This window comes from Pungitius pungitius, chromosome 8 (genome assembly GCF_949316345.1).
Source record: "Pungitius pungitius chromosome 8, fPunPun2.1, whole genome shotgun sequence".
Classification (NCBI taxonomy): domain Eukaryota; kingdom Metazoa; phylum Chordata; class Actinopteri; order Perciformes; family Gasterosteidae; genus Pungitius; species Pungitius pungitius.
Window position 1 is genome coordinate 3,655,995 of NC_084907.1, and position 23,810 is coordinate 3,679,804.

The window sequence follows — 23,810 nt, forward strand, 5'->3', positions numbered from 1 at the left end:
GGTGGGGACAGCGCTGCATATTTTAAAGGTCTTAGAGGGAAAATGTGTCACCGTATGGAACACAATTCTTGTTGAGTGGTAAAAAAATACTTGGTAGGATCCATCTGAACTCTGTTTATACGACATAAATGAATAATAGATTTACACTTCACGGTAAATAAGTAAGTGGAAATCAGAATGAAATCAAAGTTCTGTCTCTAGTAAGTGGAAGGGGAAGCTACTAATTAATCAAAAATAACCCCTTTGCTGCACATCCTACGGCTACTTATAAAAGACTGAAATAACCCAAAATGTTGATCTGACAAAAACAATTTTTTATTTGTGCTTTTGTTTTAAAAAAAAAAAAAGAAATAAAACCTATACACAGTACACGAAGATCGGGGGGAGCCTCCAAATAAAGGTTCCCCGGTGGAGCTTTCAACACTTCAACACAACCCACAGGTCAAACACACACACACGTGCATGGTGTCCAGGCGCTTTTTGTTTAAAAGCAAAGAAAAGACTACTGCATTGCCTTGTTGTAGTGAAATGGAGTCTTGATGGCAGCTGCAAAGGAGTGTGAATGTCATTGGAAGAGGAATTAAAAGCACGACTAAGGAGAAAAAGGATTTTACAGGAGACCCTTTCCAATGGCTTAACTCTGTTGATATTGCGTTGGTTTAAAAATGGCGTTTCAGGTGCCATAAAGCATTAAAAAGAAATACACCGTACATATCTATTCACAGAGACATTTATGTTTAAGCTGCGGTGTAATTGTCCCTGATTTGAATGAATTGGTTCATGAATTGTTAACCCCCCCTGTGAGGAAGCAGAGGTTGTAAAGTAGGACACATCCGCTCCCATCTGAGCCACAACAACAACAACAGGCGCAACTGTCAAAGCTGCTGTCAAACTGAGCTACACATAGCTTCATTTCCCCACGATGATAGATGACTTTGTTCTACTGCTTCAGCCTTTATGCTAACGTCGAGGAGTTAGCCTTTGTTCTACTGCTATAGCATTTATGCTAACGTCAAGGAGTTAGCCTTTGTGCTACTGAGTTAACGTTAGTTTTCTTGTTTTATGGCTGATGAAACAGTTGATGAAACTTCTGGACTTCACCCTCAGTCCATTATTTGTGGTTGTCTTTGCATTACAATGTTTTTTTGTGTCGTCTGTCTCTTACACGGCTGAAGTGACCAAATTGTGGTGGCTCGGGCGGGATTTGTGTTTAGCCCATCTCATGATCTCATCATGATCTCATCATGTATACTAAAGTCTCCCTTTTTGGAGGGGGGGAGTACCTACCTGAATCAGTCCCTCTTAAAAATGCATTACTTTTTTAAAAGAAGTTTTTCTCCTTGTTGTGGAAACATAATAAAAATGACTATAGTTTAATGTGCCGTTTCAGACGGACACCGGTGGAGATCCATGGAGAAATGAATTTATAGCTTATCAAATATTTAAATCTTCACACGTCCCTGCCCCAAAGCCTCTGCCATAAAACAGGACATCTGTTCCCCCCTGTGACATGACGACGATGGCCGAGCAGAAAGAAAACTAACCTTATCAATACTTAACAAATGACCTCTGTGTATTCACAAAGGTGTCACACCATTGAAGAGTTACTGGGACTCTAAAGAGTAACTCTTCTTCACACCGAGTCACAAGGTGCAGGATACAAAATGGATGCGATTGCACTTGTGATAGCGCTGAGTAAACTATATGTGAGGGAGGTTTTTCAAGCATTAAGGTGGCGACTTTCCACTCGTCGGGAGGGAATCGGTCTGAATCAGCACTTTGAGAGCACTTTGACCTTGTGTGGCTGCATCTGTCCTTTGGGAGAGGAAACTGGGATTTGGGGATTTTCCTGTAATTTCAGGCTCATCTCCACTGCTCCACTTTGTGTCAAACTGAAGGGGCTCATCGATGTCAACAGTGCATTTAACCCACAACGCCTGTGAGGAAGTCAGATGACATGGTTTAAAAAAGGAGTAAGGAGCAAACAGATACAAGACTTAAACTCGTTGCAATCCTCCCAAACATAATCAAGCATGCAATGGACACTAGTGTTTCTGTACATTCATAGAAAAACACGAGAAAAATTACATCTGATAAGATTTCATACAAAGCAAAGTATGATGACTCATTTTTCTCAAATATCTGACCTAATGGAGCTACTATGATTACAAATTACCTAAGGAAGTGAGTCATGTTTCTGGGTGCTCAGAGTTGCGCTCTGATTGTACAACTTTACTTTATATCTATTTTCCATTGGCGGTTAAAATATTATAGCGTGCATTTCTCCAGATTTGTTGTGTATTTGGTGTAAACCATCACGTTAAGAAATAGGTGCTTCAGGCCTGAGCTCAACCAAGAACCAGAAGTGTGTGCACTTGTTTCTATTTCTTCTCAGTCGCTTTGGATAAAAGCGTCAGCTACATGACATGTAATGTCATGTAAATGTGTGTAGCGATAGCTCTAAAGCTTTAAATTGTGTCTCTGTTTCCTCTAGATGACGGACCATATGGAAAAACAAAGGATATCTCTGGACCAGAACAGACCATGGCCTCGAGAAGACACAGCATACCAGGTACATACGACTTATATCCGTTCCTCGATCCGTCGGCTGGGATGCTCAGAGAGCTACTGTCAACCCTCATCCAGATTTATCTTCACCGCACTGGAGCATCATAATCACCTCTCATCATAATTTGTCACTGAGAAATGCCTGAAGGAAAATCTTGCACCGACAGCAGTTTGCTTAATGAGTTTGAGGCATTTACACAAGAGGCTTCCGACTGTCCACACTGGATTTCTTTCTCTCTCTCTCTCTAGTTCCTTATCAGATTGTGCTGTGGCAGGGTGACCTGATGTCTGCAGATAACAGCAAGGGCCCGGGCTGTCAGTAATTAAAAGTGTTAGCTCTGAAAGTCTCCCTGAGTCAACTGTCACACCACACTTTGTTATTCTAACACCTATCGCCAACATGTATGCGCATTCAGTTATTTATATTTCTGTACTTATCAAGAGAAATTCCAATCCATCTTCAATCCTGCAAACAATACATTTTACCGTAAATGGTGACCTCGGTCAGCGTCGTTTCACTCCTACCAATAAACCCTTCAGATTTAATGAGATCTCCTCCTGCAGCCAAATGTTGGCTGTTTCCCTGCGATCCCCTGAAACATTGAATTTTAGGAGTCAAACACAGACCGATGGCTGTGATCCATCTGGAACCAACGCTAACGTTGACTTTGCACTTCCGACATTGCAACAGTCATCAAAGGGCGGAGTTATTAATAAATGCTAACCATAGTTGTTACGTATAAGTGCTGCAGTTCTTTTTCTTTTTCTCCTCATGATCCCTTACGTATCCCATACTTATTTTTTTCCTGCGTTACTTTTCTAAACTATGTTGCTACTCTACCTTGTTACAGTATGTTGTAACGTCACCTTGTACCGTTACACTATTTTGCTACGTTGCGTTTTTGTTACATTGTTACAATACAATGTTGTATTTTTTTGTCGTTCCATTGCTCTTATTATGTCTTATGTCAACATTTTTCTGTTACAATGGCACGTGACATTGTAACTTTATTTGTGATCTTTGATGTCTTTTTTTACCTTAACTGAGTGATTTTGCTGCCCAAACATAAGAAGTTGTTTCACATTGTTAGGCCTGTGGCATTGTGTGTCTCTGGAAGCGTGATAGGCAGCAGATGTTCGACATTCAACGTATCCGGTGGTTTGGAAGTACTTTAAAAACATGATTGCAGCTAACATGAAATCACTCGTTTTGTTTCTTCATTGAAAATGTTTCCTTCCTTCCATTGAGTGTTTCGTCTTCTCGGTCTGTGTCTTTATTTCCTCTTTGTTTTATGCTTTTCTCTCTTTTCATTTATCCATGGAGTTACTTAACTCCGCTCTATTCTCGGTGTCGCTTCACCTTCCTTTAGCAACACAGTTAGTATTTGTCTCATTTACCTTTCACACTCACGTTGTTGTTCACTTTGTTGTGTGTCTGTGTGTGTGTTAGATAGATAATATTTGTGCTTTCTGATGAAACACTTCCCCTCAGTTCTCGAGATAACGGAAACCTTTGCTTAAGTTTCTTTCTATGAGTTGGACGAATGTTCTCATGTGTGTATTCTTTATTCCCTGAGAACCTAAATTAAATGGTAGATAAAACTTTATGAATCCCAATACGGAGTCATTTCTGCTTCTGCAGAGCAAAAACTAATTTAGAGAAGATTCATTTCAGAGGAATCCATCAGCATCAAACTGCATTAGTAAAAGCGTTGGTCCTTCTACATGAATAGGAACAGAACTATTGAACAAACGTGTGTGAGTGTGTTTGTGTGTATGTGTGCGGTTATACCCACACAGAGATAACTGGAGTGTGAAGCAACTCATTCATCCTAAGTGTCGCCAGAGGGATTCACCTAATCTCGCCATCTATCGTACCAAAGCTCCATCTCACCTGTGTATTTTGTGTGTTTTGTGTGTGTATGTACGTGTGTGGATCTGCAAAAGATTGAATGACAGATGTGGAAACCGAATGAGAGGCGGTATTTTATTTGCGGAACAGAACATTTTTAAGCCTGTTTGAGTGCATGTGTGTGTGTGTGTGTGTGTGTGCGCACGTGTAGATGATTACGATACAAACAGCTGCAGAGACGGTTCTGTTGGACCTCCTGCGGCGGGGCCTCTCTCAAGGGGGTGAATCGGGATCGCGATGCATCTCGTCCATTGAATATGCAGAAGACGAACAAATGATCAATTCTCAAGGACGCCCTGCGGCAAACATCTTTGATTTATCTTCCCCGTAACTCAGCTTGCCTTTAATGCGTGAATCAGGGTGAACGGAGGGACCCGCCGCTAACCACTTTCCACCTCTCTGCTGTATCTGTGTGTGCTCATCGTTATCTGTGTGTGTGTGTGTGTGTCTGTGGGTGGTTCCTCCTTCTCTCTCTGTGTGTTTTCCGCACGTGCGTGTCTGTATGTGTGTGTGTGTGTGTGTGTGTGTGGTTCCTCCTTCTCTCTCTCTGTGTTTTCCGCATGTGCGTGTCTGTATGTGTCTTTATGTGTGCTTGTGTGTTTGTGTTTTTGGTTAGAAGCTCTGCGGGGGGTGACCATGGTGGAGCTGGTGAAGAAAGAAGGAAGCACGCTGGGCCTCACCATCTCAGGAGGAACCGACAAGGACGGGAAGCCGCGGGTATCGAACCTGCGGCCCGGAGGACTGGCAGCCAGGTGGGTGCAACGAGCAGTTAATACTCTACGCTCTGGTGAGAACTAAATAGTACAAAGTATAACTGCAAAATTTCCAAAATAAAATGTAGTTGTTCTTGAATTTATTTCTAAATGCCACTAGGGGGCGACTACTCTGTTCCCATAGATTTCCATAGAAGTCTATGAGAAAAACACTCTACTTCTCTCTTGATTAATTCCCTCAGTAAACGCTGCATAATCTCTAGTTTCAAGTCTTCTTCAATACTGCATGATGTTCATTTAGTAAATGATGGTCCAATTAGAGTCAAACAGATCATGAAGCAGGGAATGCTTGAGGGCGGGACCACAAGCTGATTGACAGGTCTTTGTTTTAATCTTTTAACTTTAACCGGTTCTGTGTGTATTTTGAGTTGATAAAAGTTAGCTGTATCCATTTGGGTCGTAATCAGTTTTCTTCAACTTTGTCCTCTAGTTTGCAAAAAAACAAAATAAATGGTAAAAGCCCACAACCAAGATGGTGACACTACAAACCATCCCTCACAAACCAACGGGCTACGTCACCAAGGCTACGTCAGCTACCCTGTAGAGTCATGGGATGACACAAACGTCCTTTCTGCACCCTTCCGCTCTCATCCCCCCCCCCCCGTGCAGGAGTGACCAGCTGAATGTCGGCGACTACATCAAGTCTGTGAACGGCATCAATCTGACCAAACTGAGGCACGAAGAGATCATCAGCTTACTGAAGAACGTGGGGGAGAGGGTTCTGCTGGAGGTGGAGTACGAACTGCCCCCTACAGGTACAAATACACTCGTACTATTCTTCCAGGGGCGAAAAGTACCAGCGTACGTTAGAATGAGGTGGAAAATACAACATGATCAAGAAAATAATAGTTAATTCTGCCTCTCTCTCTCTCTCTCTCTCTCGAAGCACCGGACAGCACCTCGGGCGTTATATCAAAGACCATCGACATGTGTTTGCACAAAGAGGGGAGCAGCTTTGGTTTCGTCATGAGAGGTAACCATGAAATACATAACTAAGTTTAGCAAAGTCTGTGACTACACTTGCTAGATTTGCCCTTCCATAAACGGGTTCATCAGAAGGAAAATGGTTATGGCTGGAACCTCAGCACCTCAGAAAGAATCCTTCTGGAATCTCTCGTTTAGTCGAAGGCTGGTTGGGAGCAAAGAAAAAGAGTCAAAAATATGTTACAGAAATATAAAAAATAACCAGACGCCACTGAGCCTTTCAGGTCAGAACGGGCCGATTTGGTATGATCGGCTTTCCCCTTCTGCTCTTCTTCTCAGGCGGCACCCACGAAGACTGGCACAAGTCCCGCCCCCTAGTGGTCACCTACGTCCGGCCAGGAGGTCCGGCGGACAGGTAGCTCCCGCGACCTCGAAGCGGCACATACTGTACTGTCAGCTCCACTCAGCTCAGAGCCTGGTCACGGAAACAAACACATTCAGGCTCCTCTCACCCCCCCTTGAGAGACCGAGGGGGGGGGGGGGGGGGGGTGAAAAGGGCAAAGACTTCCAAAAAGTCTTGTAAAAAGTAAAGCTATACGGCGGCCTCCATCGGGGCTGATGCGTGTAAACCCCGAAGGTGGCGGTGTGTCACTTCCTGTGACCGTCACTGGTATGTTGACGCCTACGTGACACTCACGGCGGCGGCAGCGTAAATCACCTCGTGTCCCGTTGTCTGTCCCCGTCTCCGTGTTTGACAATAATCCATGACATTTCCCTGTAAATGTCATCTTTGCGACTGTTAGACGGATGTAACGCGGCAGTGTTCAACCGTCTGCAGCTCAAAACCTTTCTCATTTCATTATTCATGGTAAGAAGAAGACTTTAATTTCACAGTCCTTTGTCAGTAATAATATTGTATTTGTAGAGCTGTTGGACATTGTATATAATACAGCATTTCTGATCAATACCAAGGGTTTAAAAACCATTAAAACTGTTTTATGGCTTTGCCCCACACCCAAGGTTGAACCTTTTGCACCTCTAGATGTTAATGAGTTTTAAGCACCAAAGAATTCATTATGTTTTGTTCACTGACCTGAAGCCTCAAGTAATAAAACCCATTTCATAACCTCGCCCTCTGATGAAGCTTCATCTAAGTGTGGTAGATGGTTGTTAAACCCCCCCCCCCCCCCCCCCCCCATGACCACACATAGTCGGCCTCTCCCTCTTTAGGCCTGAGGAGTGTTAGAGGCCAACTCAACTAATCAACATGGAGATATTAAACCTAAACACAGTACAGCGCTGCCTTTCAAGTATCGCAACCAACGGAAAGCCCGGCTTGAGTTGAGCTTTAATTACTAAGTAAGCATATCTAATTCGAACATCATTTTGGGGCAGTTTGTCACAAAGGGATCGTTGGGGGTTTGTGATCTCAGAGCCATGTTCACGTGTAAATACACAACATCTAACGTGAGTACTGCTTCTGGCACAGGAACAGCAGATACCTTATATTAAAATTCCTCTCTCCTTTGTAGCCGCACAAAGCTCCCTGCAGAGTCCAGTGTCAGTGCGCTGCTTCTCTGCCGGGACGCAGCAGGAGGGAGGGTTTGATCACAGGAAGCGTGACCCCTTCCTTCTGATCACGCAGTAGCTTCAATCAGTCGATGGCAGACTTTGGAAGTGGGAGAAGCTATTTTTGTGAGATTGTCATGCGGCGGGAAAATCAGGACGCAAGCGGAGAGTCTCCCTGAAGTGTTTGCACACAATGAGGAAGACGTTGGAGACGTTGGACACATCTTGTGAAAATATTTGTCGAATGTGATCGCACAGCAAACAAATATTTTGATTAATCCAAGGTCCAGTCTGACAAATTCCCTCTTGCTATGGAGTCATTTTGCCCCAAAGCTCCTCGAACAGCGTTCCGAAGGAAATCGTCTTCAAATGTGGGTCAGTCCAGGGGAAGCGAATGTGATGTTCATGGTGCTTTTCTTCCCATTCATGTGACAATCGGAGAAAAGTTAATCCTCAACGCCACCCAGTCCCAGGAGGGCCTACATTTTAACCACCATCCACCCGGGGATCAAAGAAGAGCCAACTCTAAAGACGTGTCAGGGACCTTCTGTTTAATTGCAGGATCATCGGGAAACCGCTTCTTATGTGTCGTCACGTGAACAGAAAAACCAAAAATATCAGAGAGCCGGTCAGCTTTTAAAACGGGCTAAAAGTCAGCGACGCCTTAAGAATGTCGGACCAGCAACTTAAGTTAGAGCTATAAATAAAGGGAAAGTCTCCCAAGCTGTGGAAGCTTTAATATGTATGTTGCAATCAGGTTATAAAGGACAAATTAACTACTTGTGTAGAGTCCTTCAGAATAAAGTGTAATATTAGAATAAATGTCCTCTAAAGGTATCGCTGTTGAATAGGGTTAAAACAATATATCTAAGATTAAAACAATAATTCTATTTATAATATTAACAGAATATTTTAAATGAGGCATCTTTTGGGTACAATTCATTCCAGCCTTCTGGTGCTCGTCGTTATAAAATACCTCATGTTTTTTTGGAGTCACATTTTAGTATCTTCTGGCTGGTTTAATGACGGCTCTGTATGGCATCATGAAGACAGTCACAAGCTCCTTAATGCAGCTCTCTGCCTTTATAGTTCTGTATATATATATATAAATAGATACCTTTGATTGCCTTTAATATATTGGAAAAGTCTATTTGTGAACCAGAGATTTTTTTATTTTTACTGGAACCAGGTCAGATGAAAAAGTGTAAAAGCTTTTTTTTTTTCAGCAGACTGCAGAGAGATCTCACAACATCTCACTGCTGATTCCACTCGCTTCTGTCCTCCGTTTGAACTGGACGGGGAGACGGGAGCGTACGTCTCGCACGGAGAGAGAAGAGAGGATGAGATCAGAGGGACAGGGACGAGAGGAGCTCGGGCCAAGTAGGACAAAGTGGGATGACAACAGAGGGGGGGGGGGGGGAAGGTGGGGGGGGGCGTGATGCTTTTTAGAACTGAGGGCTAAAGAGAGACCAGGGAGTCAATGCAGGAGAGAGAAGCTTTCTCATGGGGGGGGGCGGGTTTAACATGTTTGTCATGTTGTCATCTTTCCTCCTCTTCTTCTTCTGTTCTCTCGTGTCGCTCAGAGAGGGAACGCTGCGTCCCGGGGACCGTCTCCTCAGCGTGGACGGCGTGCCGCTGCACAACGCCAACCACAGCGACGCCCTCAGCGTGTTGGCCCACTGCGGCCAGGAAGCCCTGTTCCAGATAGAGTATGACATCACCATCATGGGTGGGCGGCCAGACGCACACACACACACACACACTAACACAGGAGATGGTGCTTGGGGCAAAGGTTTCCAGAAACTATTGGATATTTTGGGGTTTTCCAGTTGGCATTTTCTCTCAAGGCTTTCTTTATTCCCCAGTGTGAAAGTGCCCAATTGAGCCCCCCCCAGAATGCATTGCAAGGACTCCCCCGGTCATGGGATCTGATGGCCGCGGCTTTCGAAGGCCTTTGTTGCCTGTAGCTCATCTGCTGATGTTGGCACACAGAAATAGAAAGAAGGCCCTGTGCCTGCAGGACGGTTCTAAAGAAGCTTTTCTCTCCTCGCTCAGACACACTGACCAACGCCTCCGGCCCGCTGCTGGTGGAGATCGCCAAGTCGCCGGGGGCAACGCTGGGTATCACGCTGACATCGGCCAATCACCGGAACAAACAGGTCATCGTCATCGACCGCGTTAAGCCCGGCAGCGTGGTGGACAGGTGCTCGCAAGGCTCACATCCACCTTCTCCTCCTCCTCATCCTCTCCTCCTCATCCACCCTCTCCTCCCTATCCTCTCCTCCTCATCCACCCTCTCCTCCCTATCCTCTCCTCCTCATCCACCCTCTCCTCCCTATCCTCTCCTCCTCATCCTCTCCTCCTCATCCACCCTCTCTTCCCTATCCTCTCCTCCTCATCCTCTCCTCCTCATCCACCCTCTGCTCCACATCCTCTCTTCCTCATCCACCCTTTGCTCCACATCCTCTCTTCCTCATCCACCCTCTGCTCCACATCCTCTCCTCCTCATCCTCTCCTCCTCATCCAGCCTCTCCTCCTCATCCACCCTCTCCTTCACATCCTCTCTTCCTCATCCACCCTCTGCTCCACATCCTCTCTTCCTCATCCACCCTCTGCTCCACATCCTCTCTTCCTCATCCACTCTCTCCTCCAAAGCCTCTTACTCCTCATCCACCCTCTCCTCAACACCCTCTTCTCCACATCCATACTTTAAGTATACGTTCTATACAAAATAAACATCTGTCTTCACAGGAAACCACCTAGTTCAGTTGGTTAGGTTGAGGGAAAAATGTTGTTTGGGTTAAATGAACCTCTGAAGAGCTAGGAATGCTGGATGTCAACAGCTGGATTAATAAATAATGTGACATATCAATTGTGCTATTTCTGGAATCCATCTGTCGTGCAAGCTAGGTGCCGAAAAAAACCTTTAAAGGAAAAAAGTGTACTTGTAACACCAACTAAATCTCAACCATCAACGGTGATGATGTCATAGGAGCGAGAGGACAACCGTTGAAGAACCTCTTGTCTTCAATATGTCTCCTCTCCCTTTTACGAAGCTGCATATCAATGCAACCTAATCTCTCACAGACGCACATCTGGTCCCATAGCCATCACTGAGGCGCAGTCTGGCTCTGAAATATACATGAAGCACTTTGAGTGGGTGAGCGAGCCGTGCAGTTAACCCCGGTCAACAGAAGCAGTTTGCCCAGAGGGGGGAGGGGGGGGGGGGGTTCGTCCACCACTTCCCGTTTCATTAGCATGAGCATCATGTTTACCTGCTGTGCGGCGCGTCGATCCGAGCTGACCAGGACAACCTGGAACACTGACAAATGTTAAAAGCTTCGTGAGGGTGTAGTACGTGAAGTACGTGTAGGACGTGTCGTGTTGCACAAACCTTACCTGAGCCACCTTTGCACAAAAGGATAATGATCAACTTTGAGGGACAGCTCCGGGTTTTAGGGCTCGTTCCTGCAGCGCTCTGTTCCACTTCTCCCTCTCTCTCTCTCTCTCTCCGTCACCAGATGTGGAGCGTTGCATGCTGGGGACCACCTGCTGTCCATAGACGGGACGTCCACAGAGCACTGCACCGTCCTGGAGGCCACGCAGCTGTTAGCCAGCACCACAGAGCTGGTGAAACTAGAGATGCTCCCCTCGCACCAAACCAGGCTGGCCGGGAAACAGCACGACACAGGTGGGTGCGCTTGTCTCCCACACCTTGTCAAAGTGCTTAAAGAAGGCGGAAATAGCCCCGTTTTTCACAGCAGTTTTTGGAAAACAGGAAGTGATCTGTAACATTTGATCAGTGTTGACCTCTATAAGTAACTGGTGTGATGCCATCAGAGACGGAGGTCAATATATTTGGGATTTCAAACGCGATAATCTAAAATGAAATTACCTGCATCTTACATTAAGGGATTCTTACGTGATTATAATGGTCTAGTGTTTGAATGTCAGCAGAGCAATGCAATGAATAAAAACATTTAAATACAACTCAATGAAGCAGGAAAGAAAAGAGTCACCACGGCAACAATTTCAAATGACTAATTGTCCTTCAATCACTCAAACACATCACGCGTCCCGCAACGTCACCACATCTGGATGCGTTGTCGACCAGATGGCGTTTAGTTAGGCGGCTAAAATCAAGTGGATGTTTTTTTTGCGTTGTCCTCCAACACAGCTGTTCGAACCGTGTGATCATGAGAGGAAACATTTAACACTTTTTTCTCAATGCGTGCGCCTTAACTATTAGAACAGTTAATCAGGCCCCGATTAACTGACAAGATGAAGAGACGGTTCCATGTGTTTTGTTCATGAATCACAGATTGGTATTTTTGTTTTGATCCAACTTCCAGACTCCAGGTACTTCTTTCAGGGCACATGGTGTGCTACGTTTATGTTGTCTCTTTCTTAAATAGGTCGAAACACACCTTGAATGTGAATGAACACTAATCTGATGAAATATACACGGGTGGTAACCGTTAGCAACAGTCCCGAGCTGAGGGTCGGGGGGGGGGGGGGGGGGGGGGTGGGGGGTCGTCTGGAGAGGATCTGAACCAAATCCACTGTGTGTTTTCCAGTGAAGGTTCAAAAGTCGGACCACCCACACTCATGGGACCCCTGTGTGAACTACTGCCACCCATCAAACTCCACCCTCTGCAACACCAGCGCCACCCTCAACAAGTCGTGGACCGCCTCCAACAACAACACCATCACCAGCCTGGACTACTGCAAGAGTGAGACCCCCCCCCCCGCACCCGTTGACCCCCCCTCGGCCTCCGTTTGGGGCGAATGAGCTGCTGCTTCACGTGATGAATCCACCTTTTCCTCCGTCTTTCCTTCAGCTCTGGTGTCCGCCGGCTTCTCCCCCAGCTCCACCACCACGTCGGGCCCCAGCAGCCAGAGCTCCAGCACCCTCCCCAGGGCCGCGCCGCCCATGAGCCCACGCAACTCGCTGCTCAAACGCCGGCAGAGAAAGAAAGAGCACAAAAGCTCCTGTGAGCCCCTCCCTCCTTCTCCCCCCCCCCCCCCCCGTCTCTATCGCCGCATCGTGTCACGTCCCACTAAGGGGGAACGAGTAACCGAGGAACGTAATGCTCTGTGTCTTCAGTGTCCCTGGCGTCCAGCTCGGTGGGGCCGGGCGGTCAGGTGGTTCACGTGGAGACCAGCGAGGTCTTCCTGAGCGGCGACCCGCTCAACGGCTTCGGCGTGCAGCTGCAGGGGGGGATATTCGCCACGGAAACGCTGTCCGCCCCCCCGCTCATCCGGTTCATAGAGCCCGACAGCTCGGCAGAGAGGTGAGCCTGTGGTCGGGACAGAAAGGTTTAAGTGAGGCTTTTATTTTGGAAACTGCCTTGTCACACGTCACTTCCCTCCCTCAATAATAGCCACGACCCCGGTGCAGTTATGTGTATGTGATTTAAGCGACATGCAAGAGTAAGTGTGTGCTGAAACTTTAATGAACTCGATTGGGTCTGAATGGTGTGTGTGTGTGTGTGTGTGTGTGTGTGTGTCGTCCCCTGATTGATGTTCCGGTCGTATTAACAGCCTCTCTAAGTGCTGGGTGGGTTTTTGCACCCAGAGGCCACCCTCCCTTCTCTATTAGCGCCCACGCTAACAACACTAATTAGTTAGCTTCCTCTCCCCCACACAGGAGGAATCGATAAGTTCCCCCCCCCCCCCCCCCCCCCGCGCTTTTGACCGAACTAAATAAACAGCTTCACACTACTCTGAGTTGCCCTTAACAACGATGTACGGCCTTTGGAGACATCAGTTACAACAATGCAAGGTTTTTTATTTATTGCTCATTTTCTGTACCATTATTTTTTTAAATATGTTCAAAAAAACTACTACTCAGCCAGCTACTTTGCATTTAAGTTCTAACATCCACTCGCTGCGGTGTAAGCAAGTTGAGGCAGTGGGGATCCTGAATCTTAAAAGCTGCCTTCTCTGTGTTGACCACCAGGGGGCGACTCCTCTGGTCCCATAGAAGTCTATGAGAAAATGACTCTACTTCTCTCTTGATTTATTCCCTCGGTAAACACTGTAAACATGAGTTTCTGGTCTCAATCTCTAGGTTCAAGTGCTCTTCCATACAGCATGATGTTCACTCTGGGGGGTGTCAGGCAGGGCAACAGAAAGAAATAAAGAGCAAAATAATTTAGATGAAAAGTTAAGTTAGGAAGCAGAGCATACAAAAATAAATAAATACATGGAAAAAAAAGCACAGCAAAGTGAGCAAAGTGACCTCCATTTTGCAAAAGAAAGGCATTTCCATAATGAAGGACTTCAATGGTCCACACCGATGGGCCTTTTTTCTCCTTTCAGAAGTGACTCCAGTGGTTTTTAAATTGGGGCGGTTAGGGTAATAGAAATCTTTAATATCAGAACAGCAGCATTTAAATCTACAATTGCTGAAACGAATGTGATAACATTCACAGCAGGGGGGTCTGAAGTCTCTTCTGTTCCCTGAATTAACAATAAAATACATTGTGCCGCTATGGGGCCACTAAGAATTAGTACAATGCCGTGTTTCTGTTTTACTTCTCCCTCCTGTGAGCATGTCAGCCCTGGTGGGGGGGGGGGGGCTGGGGGGGGGTGATGATGTTTAAATAGATGAAAGCAACACCAACATGTTTTATTTCTGGATGTTTTTGGAATCCTCAACCTGGTTTTGAGGAACCTTTATGAAATGACTGCAGGTGATGAGTCCCCCCACTGAACCCACCCACCCAACGGCCTCACAAACACGCTTGCTCCATTAAGGGTTAATGCACTTCATGCACCTGACGTGGCCCTGAAGATACGACGCTGTCGTGGACGTCGAATGCTTCATTTCTGTCTGACATCGCCCCCCCCCCCCCCCTCCCCTTTTTTCAGGTGCGGCCTGCTGCAGGTGGGGGACCGCCTCCTGTCAATCAACGGCATTCCCACAGAAGACGGAACTCTGGAGGAGGCCAATCAGCTGCTGCGGGACGCGGCGCTGACCAACAAGGTCTCGCTGGACATAGAGTTCGACGTTGCAGGTTCGTGTCGAAGTCGGCGGAAAATGTTCCACTTGTTGACACTTTGTTGGCACTCGGCACACTAGCTGAGAGGGAATAGACCAAAGCTGTCGCCGTAGCAACGGCAGGACTCACCAACCGGCTGACTCACCTCTCTGCTTCGGTGCAGTGTGGCTGGTAAGCGAGGTGACCCGTGAGGAGCACCCACTTGAACGCGTGGCGTTGAGGGCGCTGCTTTCTGACCGCTGAAAGAACAAAAAGGACACGTTTCTCATTCAGAAAAAAACCGCGCTCGCTTGTTTAATCAACGCAGCTTTCCTTTAGCCGCGACTCTGGAGCCCGTCGGGTCCTCGTGTGACAGGAAGCAGAAGCTGAAACACAGAGTCCTTGCGAACCTCTTAAATGTAAACTGTTCCTCTTGGTCGTCTCGGTGGGACACTGGGAAGCGATTTGCTCTTAATCGGAGCTCGCCAGTAACACGTCTGGTTTTCACTCTCTTTTCGTAATGTTGCATCACTCAATGGGGCCAGAAGTCATTATGAAATTACCATTTGTTCTCTTAAACAGAGGGAGGCTGATTTCTCACCCTGACGTTAAGCCCCAATGCAGCCAAATCCCAACTGCGACCATTATTTTTTAAGTGGAAATAACGTATTAAAAGCAACAAAGTCGGCGTCTACGTCCTACAGTTCTGAGGCGCAGCATTGTTTGTGGAATGAAATCACTTTAAAACAGAAGGAAACACGTCCGACTGCTAATGACCCCCCCCCCCCCCCCCCCCGGAGAGACTAAAGAGCTTAAAGCCTCGTAATTACAAACAGGGTGAAAAGACGCGTTGATATTTGTTGCTTCTTGGTTTTCTTGTTGATTTCTGTTGCTGTTTGGTTCTCAGAGTCGGTGGTGCCCAGCAGCGGGACGTTCCACGTCAAACTGCCCAAGAAAAGAGGGGTGGAGCTAGGGCTCACCATCAGTGGTAAGAACGCACGCACACACACACACACACACACACACACATAACCAAAAACATGTTAACCCTCGCTAACCGTCTCAGTTCATCGAGTTCGGGGTTGATTCTGGCCCTTTAGTCCATTGATGATCACCATCTGACATTTTTGTCAGTTTGCTGAAAGGTTAAAAAGGGGGTCGCAATGTTAGCAGGATGCATCAAACTGCATTTATAAGCTAAATAAAAGGTTTATGTGCTGACTTCATGATGCTGCTGTGTGAATAACAGAGGCAGAGAATGGTGCAATGGAGACACCTTCTGAATATAAGAGTTCACTGCTGACATCAATAAACACTTTAACCCTATAGTATGCATACTACATATATATACACAGCTGTAATGATCCAAGAGGAATGTGACACTAAACCAAACTACATACTGAAGGGAGGAGGAGGAAGATCTTCTGTTATAATATTGTTATTGTCACCATTATCACATTGATTAATAGTAATGACGCTTTTATATATTTGAAATGAATGATTTGTATACTTGGTGTTTTTGTGGCCGGTCACCGTGTGATGTCACCGCGTGATGTCATCCTCATCCACAGCCAGCAAGAAGCAAGGAGAGCCGCTCATCATTTCTGACATCAAGAAGGGCAGCATGGCCCACAGGTACCTCAGTCCAGCCCCTCCCTCTGCTCAAATCCTGTTGTAACTGCTGATCTCTACCGCTGCTCTGTGGGTGGTGACATGGTTCCACCGTTGTGGCCCCCCCCCCCTGCAGAACAGGGACCCTGGAGCCCGGCGACAAGCTGCTGGCCATCGACAACGTGCGGCTGGAGAACTGCTCCAGGGAGGACGCCGAGCAGATCCTGCAGCAGTGCGAGGAGCTGGTGAAGCTGAAGATACGCAAAGACGAAGACAACTCGGGTAGGCGAGGGAGGTCGGCAGGAGTGAAGCTCCTTTTCCAGGAGCTTTGTCTTCTTTCTTTTTTGTATACGTGATTAAACAAATGTTCAGCCGGCTCAGCATCGGTGTTAGGTAGGGGGATGCAGTAGCAGCTGGTGACCACCAGAGGCCGCCGTCGTCCGCTGCTGGGCTCCAGAGGCGGCGGCTCCTATGCGGTCAACCAGATGCACCTTCATTGATCCCAGTGAGGAAACCGAACCTACTGCAAGTGAACCCACACGCGTAAAAGCCTCCAAAAAAACATAAATAAACAGATAAATGGCCGGTTGTGTTTTGGTTTGTGTACCGTGAGCTGTAAATCCCGTCCAGGCCCCGTTCCACTCTCACAGCCGACATCTTGAATGTGTGTTACACGTGACGACAGGTGGATTCAATCAACACATCGGGGGTGACGGGGAGAAGTCGCACCGATCCAATCGAGACGATAAGAGCCGACTCACCAAGACGTAATCCCGCCAGATGATGATATGATTCGGGGGTGAAGCAAATGAAGTGTTAGATGATGTGATCGTGCTACACGGTGACAAGGCAGCCTTTTCCCCTAGTTGCCATGGAAACGGTGTGTCTCCTTCTTGGCTTTGTTGTCTCGGGAAGGAGTCTTGACCCACTTCTGGGAAGAGGCATTGTGCATTTCACTTGATCGGATAACGTGATGCGGTATCACCGAGTGAACTGAAGAGGTTTTAATCTGTGTGTGTGTGTGTCCTTGTGTGCATCAGATGAGCAGGAGACGTCGGGCAGCATCATCTACACGGTGGAGCTGAAGCGCTACGGAGGCCCTCTGGGTATCACCATCTCCGGCACCGAGGAGCCGTTCGACCCCATCACGATATCGGGCCTGACCAAGAGAGGCCTCGCTGAGAGGTGCATGCTCTCTCACACACACACACACACACACACACACACTACTTGTAATAGCATCTTTCTGTGGTTCACAACATGTGCCTGAAGAGTGTGAGCATTAAACAGGTAGCTCACATTTAGCGGTTCTGACGTCTACGTTTCAGTATCCAACCTCGTCTCAGGATGTGTGGTGTCGTTGTTGCTTGGCGACAGGAATGGGCGGAGCCAGACTTTGTAAACGGGTAAACCGGCCACAAAAAACACCGAACCGAAAGGAGGGCCCCGGGGCCTCTTACCTCCTACCCTGAGGGCCTTCTTATCCATTCACAAGAGAGATATGGAATGAAAGAATCCTGCAGCATATGTTGTAGCTTTTTATCTTCCTCATCATTCTGAAACCCCAACGCAGTGATACTGAGGAGAATTCATTATCTGATACAACTACATTTAAGGACACAATGTTCCTCCTACCGGCGGCCACGAGGAACATTTTGACCTGTCACTCAAACCTTGTTCTAAAACGTAAAACTGATAAGCTTCTTAAAAAGCCTCAAAACACACCACCTAATCTCCACTTGTTGTTTCCATGGTCTTTTATATTTAGATCGGTGACATTCCTAAACGCTGTGGAATGCTTTCCCGGGAGGAGGGAGGTTTGCGTTGGCGCCGCTCCCTCGTTCGCACCCTCTCATGTGTCCCAGCCGCATGGAGGACATTTCTTCTTCTGTCTCCGAGGCTTTTCTGCAGTCCGTTGTGCCAGAGATATAAATACATATTAAATGGGTATTTATACACATATAAATGTATACGTAAAAAGTCAGCTCTCCTTCTGGTTGCGTTACGTCCCAAAGCTAAGATTCCAAAAGTGGAGAAAAGTCGGAAGTAAATTGTCTTCTTTCCTCAAAACTTAAACTATTATTATGATGTTTCATACGGAAGTATCCAAAGGAATCTAATTACGGATTTACAACAACGTTATTCTTCAAACATCCAGTACGAGGTATTTTCAGAGCGTTTTATTCGGCGTGGATCCCGTCCAGAAGCCACAGGAAGTGACCTGGATCTGCAGGTAAGATGAAGACGACCCGACAGAAGAGTGCGTGAAACAATAGGAGATAACGGCTGGTATCCACGGTAACCAGAGCGCAGGGCCCGTGACATAACAAAGACATAAGCATCAGCTTTTATAACCGGCTCACGTCCCCGTCCCCCCCCCGAAAGCCCTCTGCTCGCCCCCCCCCCGACACACTTTCACACGAACACACTCCGTGACCTCCGCCTGGTGTTCTACTTCCTGTTGCCTATAAATAAACTTTGTGAAAACGTTAACACCGACTGCTCCTTTCGTTGATCGGTCACATGACCACGCGGCGAAAAAGAATCCCGTGTGTGCACAAACCACACGGCTCGTTTGTGATCAAACCCTATCAGAATCAGCTCAGCAGAAGAGCGTGGTCTACTTTTTCTCAGGTTGAAAGAGTGAATTTGTTCGCTCCGTCTTACCCTCACATGTGACCTTTACTCCGAACATTATTGGCTGGAAGGCGATGCACTTTTTGATCATTTTAAATGAGTCATCTCTTGTGTGCCGGGGATAATCGTGTGTGTGTGCGTGTGTGTGTGTGTGTGTGTGTGTGTGTGTGTGTGTGTGTGTGTGTGTGTGTGTGTGTGTGTGTGTGTGTGTGCGTGTGTGTGTGTGCGTGCGGTTGTGTGCGTGTCCAGGACAGGGGCGATCCACGTCGGGGATCGGATCCTGGCCATCAACAGCGTCAGTCTGAAGGGCAAACCGCTGAGCGAAGCCATCCACCTGCTGCAGATGGCCGGGGAGACGGTCACCCTGAAGATCAAGAAGCAGCTGGACGGCCTGAGCGACGGTAACGACGCGGCGACACGACACACACACACACCTGCACATTTCAGGTGAGGGTGCCCCCAAGTCGACTTGACCTCGATCAGCCGGGCACAACGCTGCCCTCCTCCTGAGTGCACGGGATTGAGTTTAATGAGGGAAGGTCACTCTGAGGCCCCCCCCCCCCGGCTTCAGAAGAACACGTCTGTCTCTCAGGCGCTCAAACTGCTTGAAAGAAACGCTTGCTGTGTGACTCGCTCTAACCGCCCGTCCCCGTTAAACCCCCAAGACGCAGAGGAGAGGAAGGCCGCGGAGGCCGAGGACGCCACGGAGAACGAGCTTAGCGACGCCGAGGAGGAGGACGACGACGACGACCTGACGGACAGCCAGCAGACCAACAAGCTGTCGGAGCTCTACTCCACCACCATCCCCAGCGTGGACTCGGCCATGGAGTCGTGGGACGGCTCCGGGCTGGACGCCGGCTACGGCAGCCAGGGTAACCGCCGCAAAAAAACGCTCCGCCCCCCCCCTCCCCGTCAAATTGGGCCGACGGTGACGTAACGCAAGGGTCCCATCCTCTGCCCCCCCCTCTGCCCCCCGCTGCAGGTACGTACAACCAGCAGGCCGCGGGCATCGCCCTCCATCCCCACGAGTGGCGCAGCGCCAAGCAGCAGCAGCAGCAGCAGCAGCGCGGCACCACGCCCCCTCCTGGGCGCCGGAAGAACTACCCCTTCAGCGACGGGGGCTTCAGCGAGGACGACTGGGACAAGCCACCGGGGTAGGGGGTCCGTCTCCTCGCCGCGTTGTGTTGTCAGATCGCGTGGGCTAAATGCAGGCGAATGAGCACCTTCAGATGTTTTTATTACATTACGTTGCATCACGTGTCGTTTCGCTTTTATCCAAAGCGATAAAGTTTGATTTTGTGTCTGCTTTCATTTTGTCAGGTTTATTATGGATTTGTAAAACCTTTGGGCAAACAAAAGATTTTTAAAAAAGATAAAATAAATGTAACATATACTATGTTAAAAATAGTCATAATGCATTTTGTCAAGAGAATTCATGAAAAAAGGCAAAATACAATAAGTTAAAAAAATCATAAATAAAAGTCACAATTTATTAGGTTGAAAAATGAAAAACCAGTTTTAATACATTATGGAAATTTTGTATAATTCATATAATGAGTTGATAATTTCAAGAAAATACAGTTATAATATATAAATATATATATTATAACTGTATATATAATAATAGTGTGAAGAACGGTCCACATTTGTTAATTATTTAATCCAAATTGACCCGTTGGCTCATTTTCATCCCACAAACCGCTGCTTTAGTTTTAAAAGCGGGACGTTGAATTTAAACCGAGAGCTCGCTGGTGATGTGAGACGTTCCAGCGTGGGGTTTGAGTCACGGAGCCCGCGAGGCTGACTGAGCAGAACCAGTGTGTGTGTGTGTGTGTGTGTGTGTGTGTGGTGAGTCAGCTAAGCCTTGCGAGGATCGTAGCGTCCTCGTCGCCGTTACGTAACATTAGCGGGGGCAGAGAGATGGAGGATGAGGCGAGAAGTGAAAAAAAAAATTTGAAATCCAGTGAGACGGAATTAATCTCGTCAGTCAAGGACATTGAGCGTTAAAAGATTACCCGTGTCGGACTAAACCCAACGCGTGCCCCGGGACCGGTTCTGTTGGTACTGCTGCCCAGCTGACTGGAGCCTGGATGTGCAGAACATGTGGATGTTTCCCCACACGTGTGTGTGTGTAAAGCAGCTCTGGTCATCTCAGAGCAGCTTGATTTCAGCGTGTCACATTTCTGGCGTGTGACAGATTCATTGGCCAACAAGTGGACGGTGTTCTGTTGGATCCAGATGACAGCTTCTGGTGTCAGGCGCTCGAGGACCTGGAGACCTGCGGCCAGTCGGAACTTCTCAGAGAGATCGAGGTCAGCGGAAGTCCTTCTAATAAAAGTCCGCTGTTGGTGTCATAAAGCTGCATTCTCTCTAGTGACCAGCAGGGGGCGACTCGTCTGGTCCCATGGAAGATGAAAAAATTACTCTACTTCTCTCTTGATTTTTTCTCTCAGTAAACATTGTAAACATGAGTTTATGGTCTTAATCACTAGTTTCAAGTCTCCTTCATTACAGCATGATGTTCATTTAGTAAATTATGGTCCATTTGGAGTCAAACAGATCATGAAGCAGGGGATGCTTTAGGGCGGGGCTACACGCTGATTGACATTGTCTACTATTATTTACACACTTGATCATAGTCACAGTAACTGTTTTAATATTCTTTCATCCACCCTTTGATGAAGTGATGCTAAGCTCTGCATGTGCGTTAAGGAAGCTAAAACTATTAACCCTTTGATGAATCATCCAATTGCAAGACTTCTGAAGTTCTGAAGACTGTGTGTGTGTGTGTGTGCGCAGGCCTCCATCATGACAGGAACAGCCATCAGTCTGGGTGTCGACGGAGTCAACAAGCCGCTGGCTGAGCCCCTGCTGAGCCACAGCAGGATGAGCCCCCTGCCGAGGAACTCGCTCCTCCACCAGGGAAACCTGCTCCACCAGGCCAACCACCTCCACCAGGGGACTCACCTGCACGAGGAGGCCCACCTGCACGAGGAGGCCCAACTCCACCAAGGTAATCTGAGGAGGTTCTCTCAGCAAGCCCTTCGTAAAGGGCCAATAACAAAAAATGAAACTACAAACTGTGTCGTTCCGCCCCCAGATCTCCACCTGCTCCAGGAGGCCCATTTCAACCACGAGGCCCACTTGCTCCACGAGGCCCACCTGCACCACGCGGCCCACCTGCACCAGGACAACCAATCCCCCCTCCTGCACCACGAGCCCAAGCCCAAGGCCTCGCTGAGGGTGTCGGAGAGGACGTGGGAGTCCCGGCGGATCAAAGAGGAGATGCAGGGCATTCTGTCCCCGACGCCTCTTGAGCTGCACAAGGTGACATGGCCCTCATCCCTAGTGACATGAGAGTAAACGCTAGCAAGTTAAACAGGTGCAACGTCAATACAACTTAAGAGTACGTAAGCGTGATGTGCTGCTCAAAGGAATAGTTCAGCTTTCATGGGCATCGTGACTAGGACCTCGTTCGAGGGTTTGCAAGGAATAAATCATCATTCCCAGATGAATGTCCCCCTCAATGCGTCTTTATTTAAAACATGAATCCATAGTTCTGCAGTTTTAGTTCCGTACGGGATGAAAGCCTTGTGTCGTTGCGTGTGTAGACTTTCTTGCTCTTTGTTCTCATAAGAACGGAGGTGAGTTAGAGAGCAGTTAGTGAGTTTTTAGATATTAGTGACGAAAATCCTTGTGAAACTTGAAATCAAAGTCGTGTTGCTTCAGGTTTAATCTGCGTGTAAAATCAAAATGGTGCCTTCAGGGTCCTCTGGATCGGGAGCTCATACCCTTCAGTCAAACACTGAATCACGTGACCTCTCTGATAGATTGAGCCTTCATTGCATTAACCCCCTCCCCACCCCTCCCTCCCTCCCGCAGGTGACGGTGGTCAAGGACCCGGAGATCGACGACTTCGGGTTCAGTGTGTCGGACGGCTTCCTGGAGAAAGGCGTCTACGTCAACATGATCCGACCCGACGGGCCCGCCGACCGAGCCGGGCTAAGACCCTACGACCGGATCCTGCAGGTAGACCCCCCCCCCCCCCCCTCCTCCTCATTCCAGATCCAGTACCACTAAGGTCATGGTTCTTTCCTCCGATGGGCAATGAGTCAACAGAGCTACTAGTTGTCTGGGATCTGATGGGGATTAACTCGACCCACGCAGGGATCATCCCGAACCCCTGAGCAGAAGGGCAGGTGTCAGTTTGTGCGTCTCTGCGTCCCCGTTCCAGGTGAACCACGTGAGGACGAGGGACTTCGACTGCTGCCTGGCGGTGCCCCTGATCACGGAGGCCGGGGACCGCCTGGAGCTGGTCATCAGCCGCAACCCGCTGGGCGACGAGGACGAGGACGCGGAGGACAACAACAACACTTTGGACCGCGCGCTAGACTTGTAACACACTCACACACACACACACACACACAAAGATCTAGACACACATCTGTCCAAACACACACACACACACAGACAGGCGACCCATCGCAGAGGAACTTGGGGTCCAGAGCCGTCCCCCCCTCCACATTGTAAATGATTGAACGGTGTTGTCATGGGGACGAAAAGGCTCCGATTGAGGATTTTGTTGTTTTTTTGAACTTGAGGAGGTTGAAGATAAGTCGTGCGTCACAGGATTCCAACTCCAGAGGAGTCCGGCTGGTGTTTTCCAGCTGCAGATGGAGGCGGACTTCCACGCTGGAAACGTCCTCTCCATAGTACAATATTTACAGTATAATAAGTACAGCACACGTAGAAACACTCGCCATCGCCGCTCACCGAGGAAACGGAGGAACCTTCCAGCCGGTTGGTTTGTGGCGGTGTCTCTGAAGCCGC

General features: G+C 47.9%; 1 protein-coding gene across 8 annotated transcripts in view; it reads left to right on the plus strand.

Moving 5' to 3' along the window:
- Positions 1 to 23,451, plus strand: part of grip2b (glutamate receptor interacting protein 2b) — a 118,281-nt gene extending 94,830 nt beyond the window's left edge. For 5 of the 8 annotated variants that reach the window (XM_037491029.2, XM_037491027.2, XM_037491030.2 and 2 more), the window contains exons 2-25: positions 2,495 to 2,572; positions 5,097 to 5,232; positions 5,863 to 6,008; positions 6,140 to 6,226; positions 6,517 to 6,592; positions 9,330 to 9,475; positions 9,802 to 9,949; positions 11,268 to 11,437; positions 12,324 to 12,479; positions 12,588 to 12,740; positions 12,854 to 13,040; positions 14,623 to 14,768; positions 15,640 to 15,720; positions 16,304 to 16,367; positions 16,480 to 16,625; positions 17,384 to 17,528; positions 19,230 to 19,381; positions 19,646 to 19,852; positions 19,963 to 20,134; positions 21,178 to 21,292; positions 21,780 to 21,993; positions 22,081 to 22,307; positions 22,863 to 23,009; positions 23,215 to 23,451. In XM_037491029.2, the coding sequence (XP_037346926.2) occupies positions 2,495 to 2,572; positions 5,097 to 5,232; positions 5,863 to 6,008; positions 6,140 to 6,226; positions 6,517 to 6,592; positions 9,330 to 9,475; positions 9,802 to 9,949; positions 11,268 to 11,437; positions 12,324 to 12,479; positions 12,588 to 12,740; positions 12,854 to 13,040; positions 14,623 to 14,768; positions 15,640 to 15,720; positions 16,304 to 16,367; positions 16,480 to 16,625; positions 17,384 to 17,528; positions 19,230 to 19,381; positions 19,646 to 19,852; positions 19,963 to 20,134; positions 21,178 to 21,292; positions 21,780 to 21,993; positions 22,081 to 22,307; positions 22,863 to 23,009; positions 23,215 to 23,379 (3,464 nt within the window). In that variant the 3' untranslated portion in view covers positions 23,380 to 23,451. The remainder of the gene's footprint in view (positions 1 to 2,494; positions 2,573 to 5,096; positions 5,233 to 5,862; positions 6,009 to 6,139; positions 6,227 to 6,516; positions 6,593 to 9,329; positions 9,476 to 9,801; positions 9,950 to 11,267; positions 11,438 to 12,323; positions 12,480 to 12,587; positions 12,741 to 12,853; positions 13,041 to 14,622; positions 14,769 to 15,639; positions 15,721 to 16,303; positions 16,368 to 16,479; positions 16,626 to 17,383; positions 17,529 to 19,229; positions 19,382 to 19,645; positions 19,853 to 19,962; positions 20,135 to 21,177; positions 21,293 to 21,779; positions 21,994 to 22,080; positions 22,308 to 22,862; positions 23,010 to 23,214) is intronic. The other 3 variants (XM_037491028.2, XM_037491032.2, XM_037491033.2) reach the window with 1 other exon arrangement.
- The last annotated feature ends 359 nt before the right edge of the window (positions 23,452 to 23,810 follow it).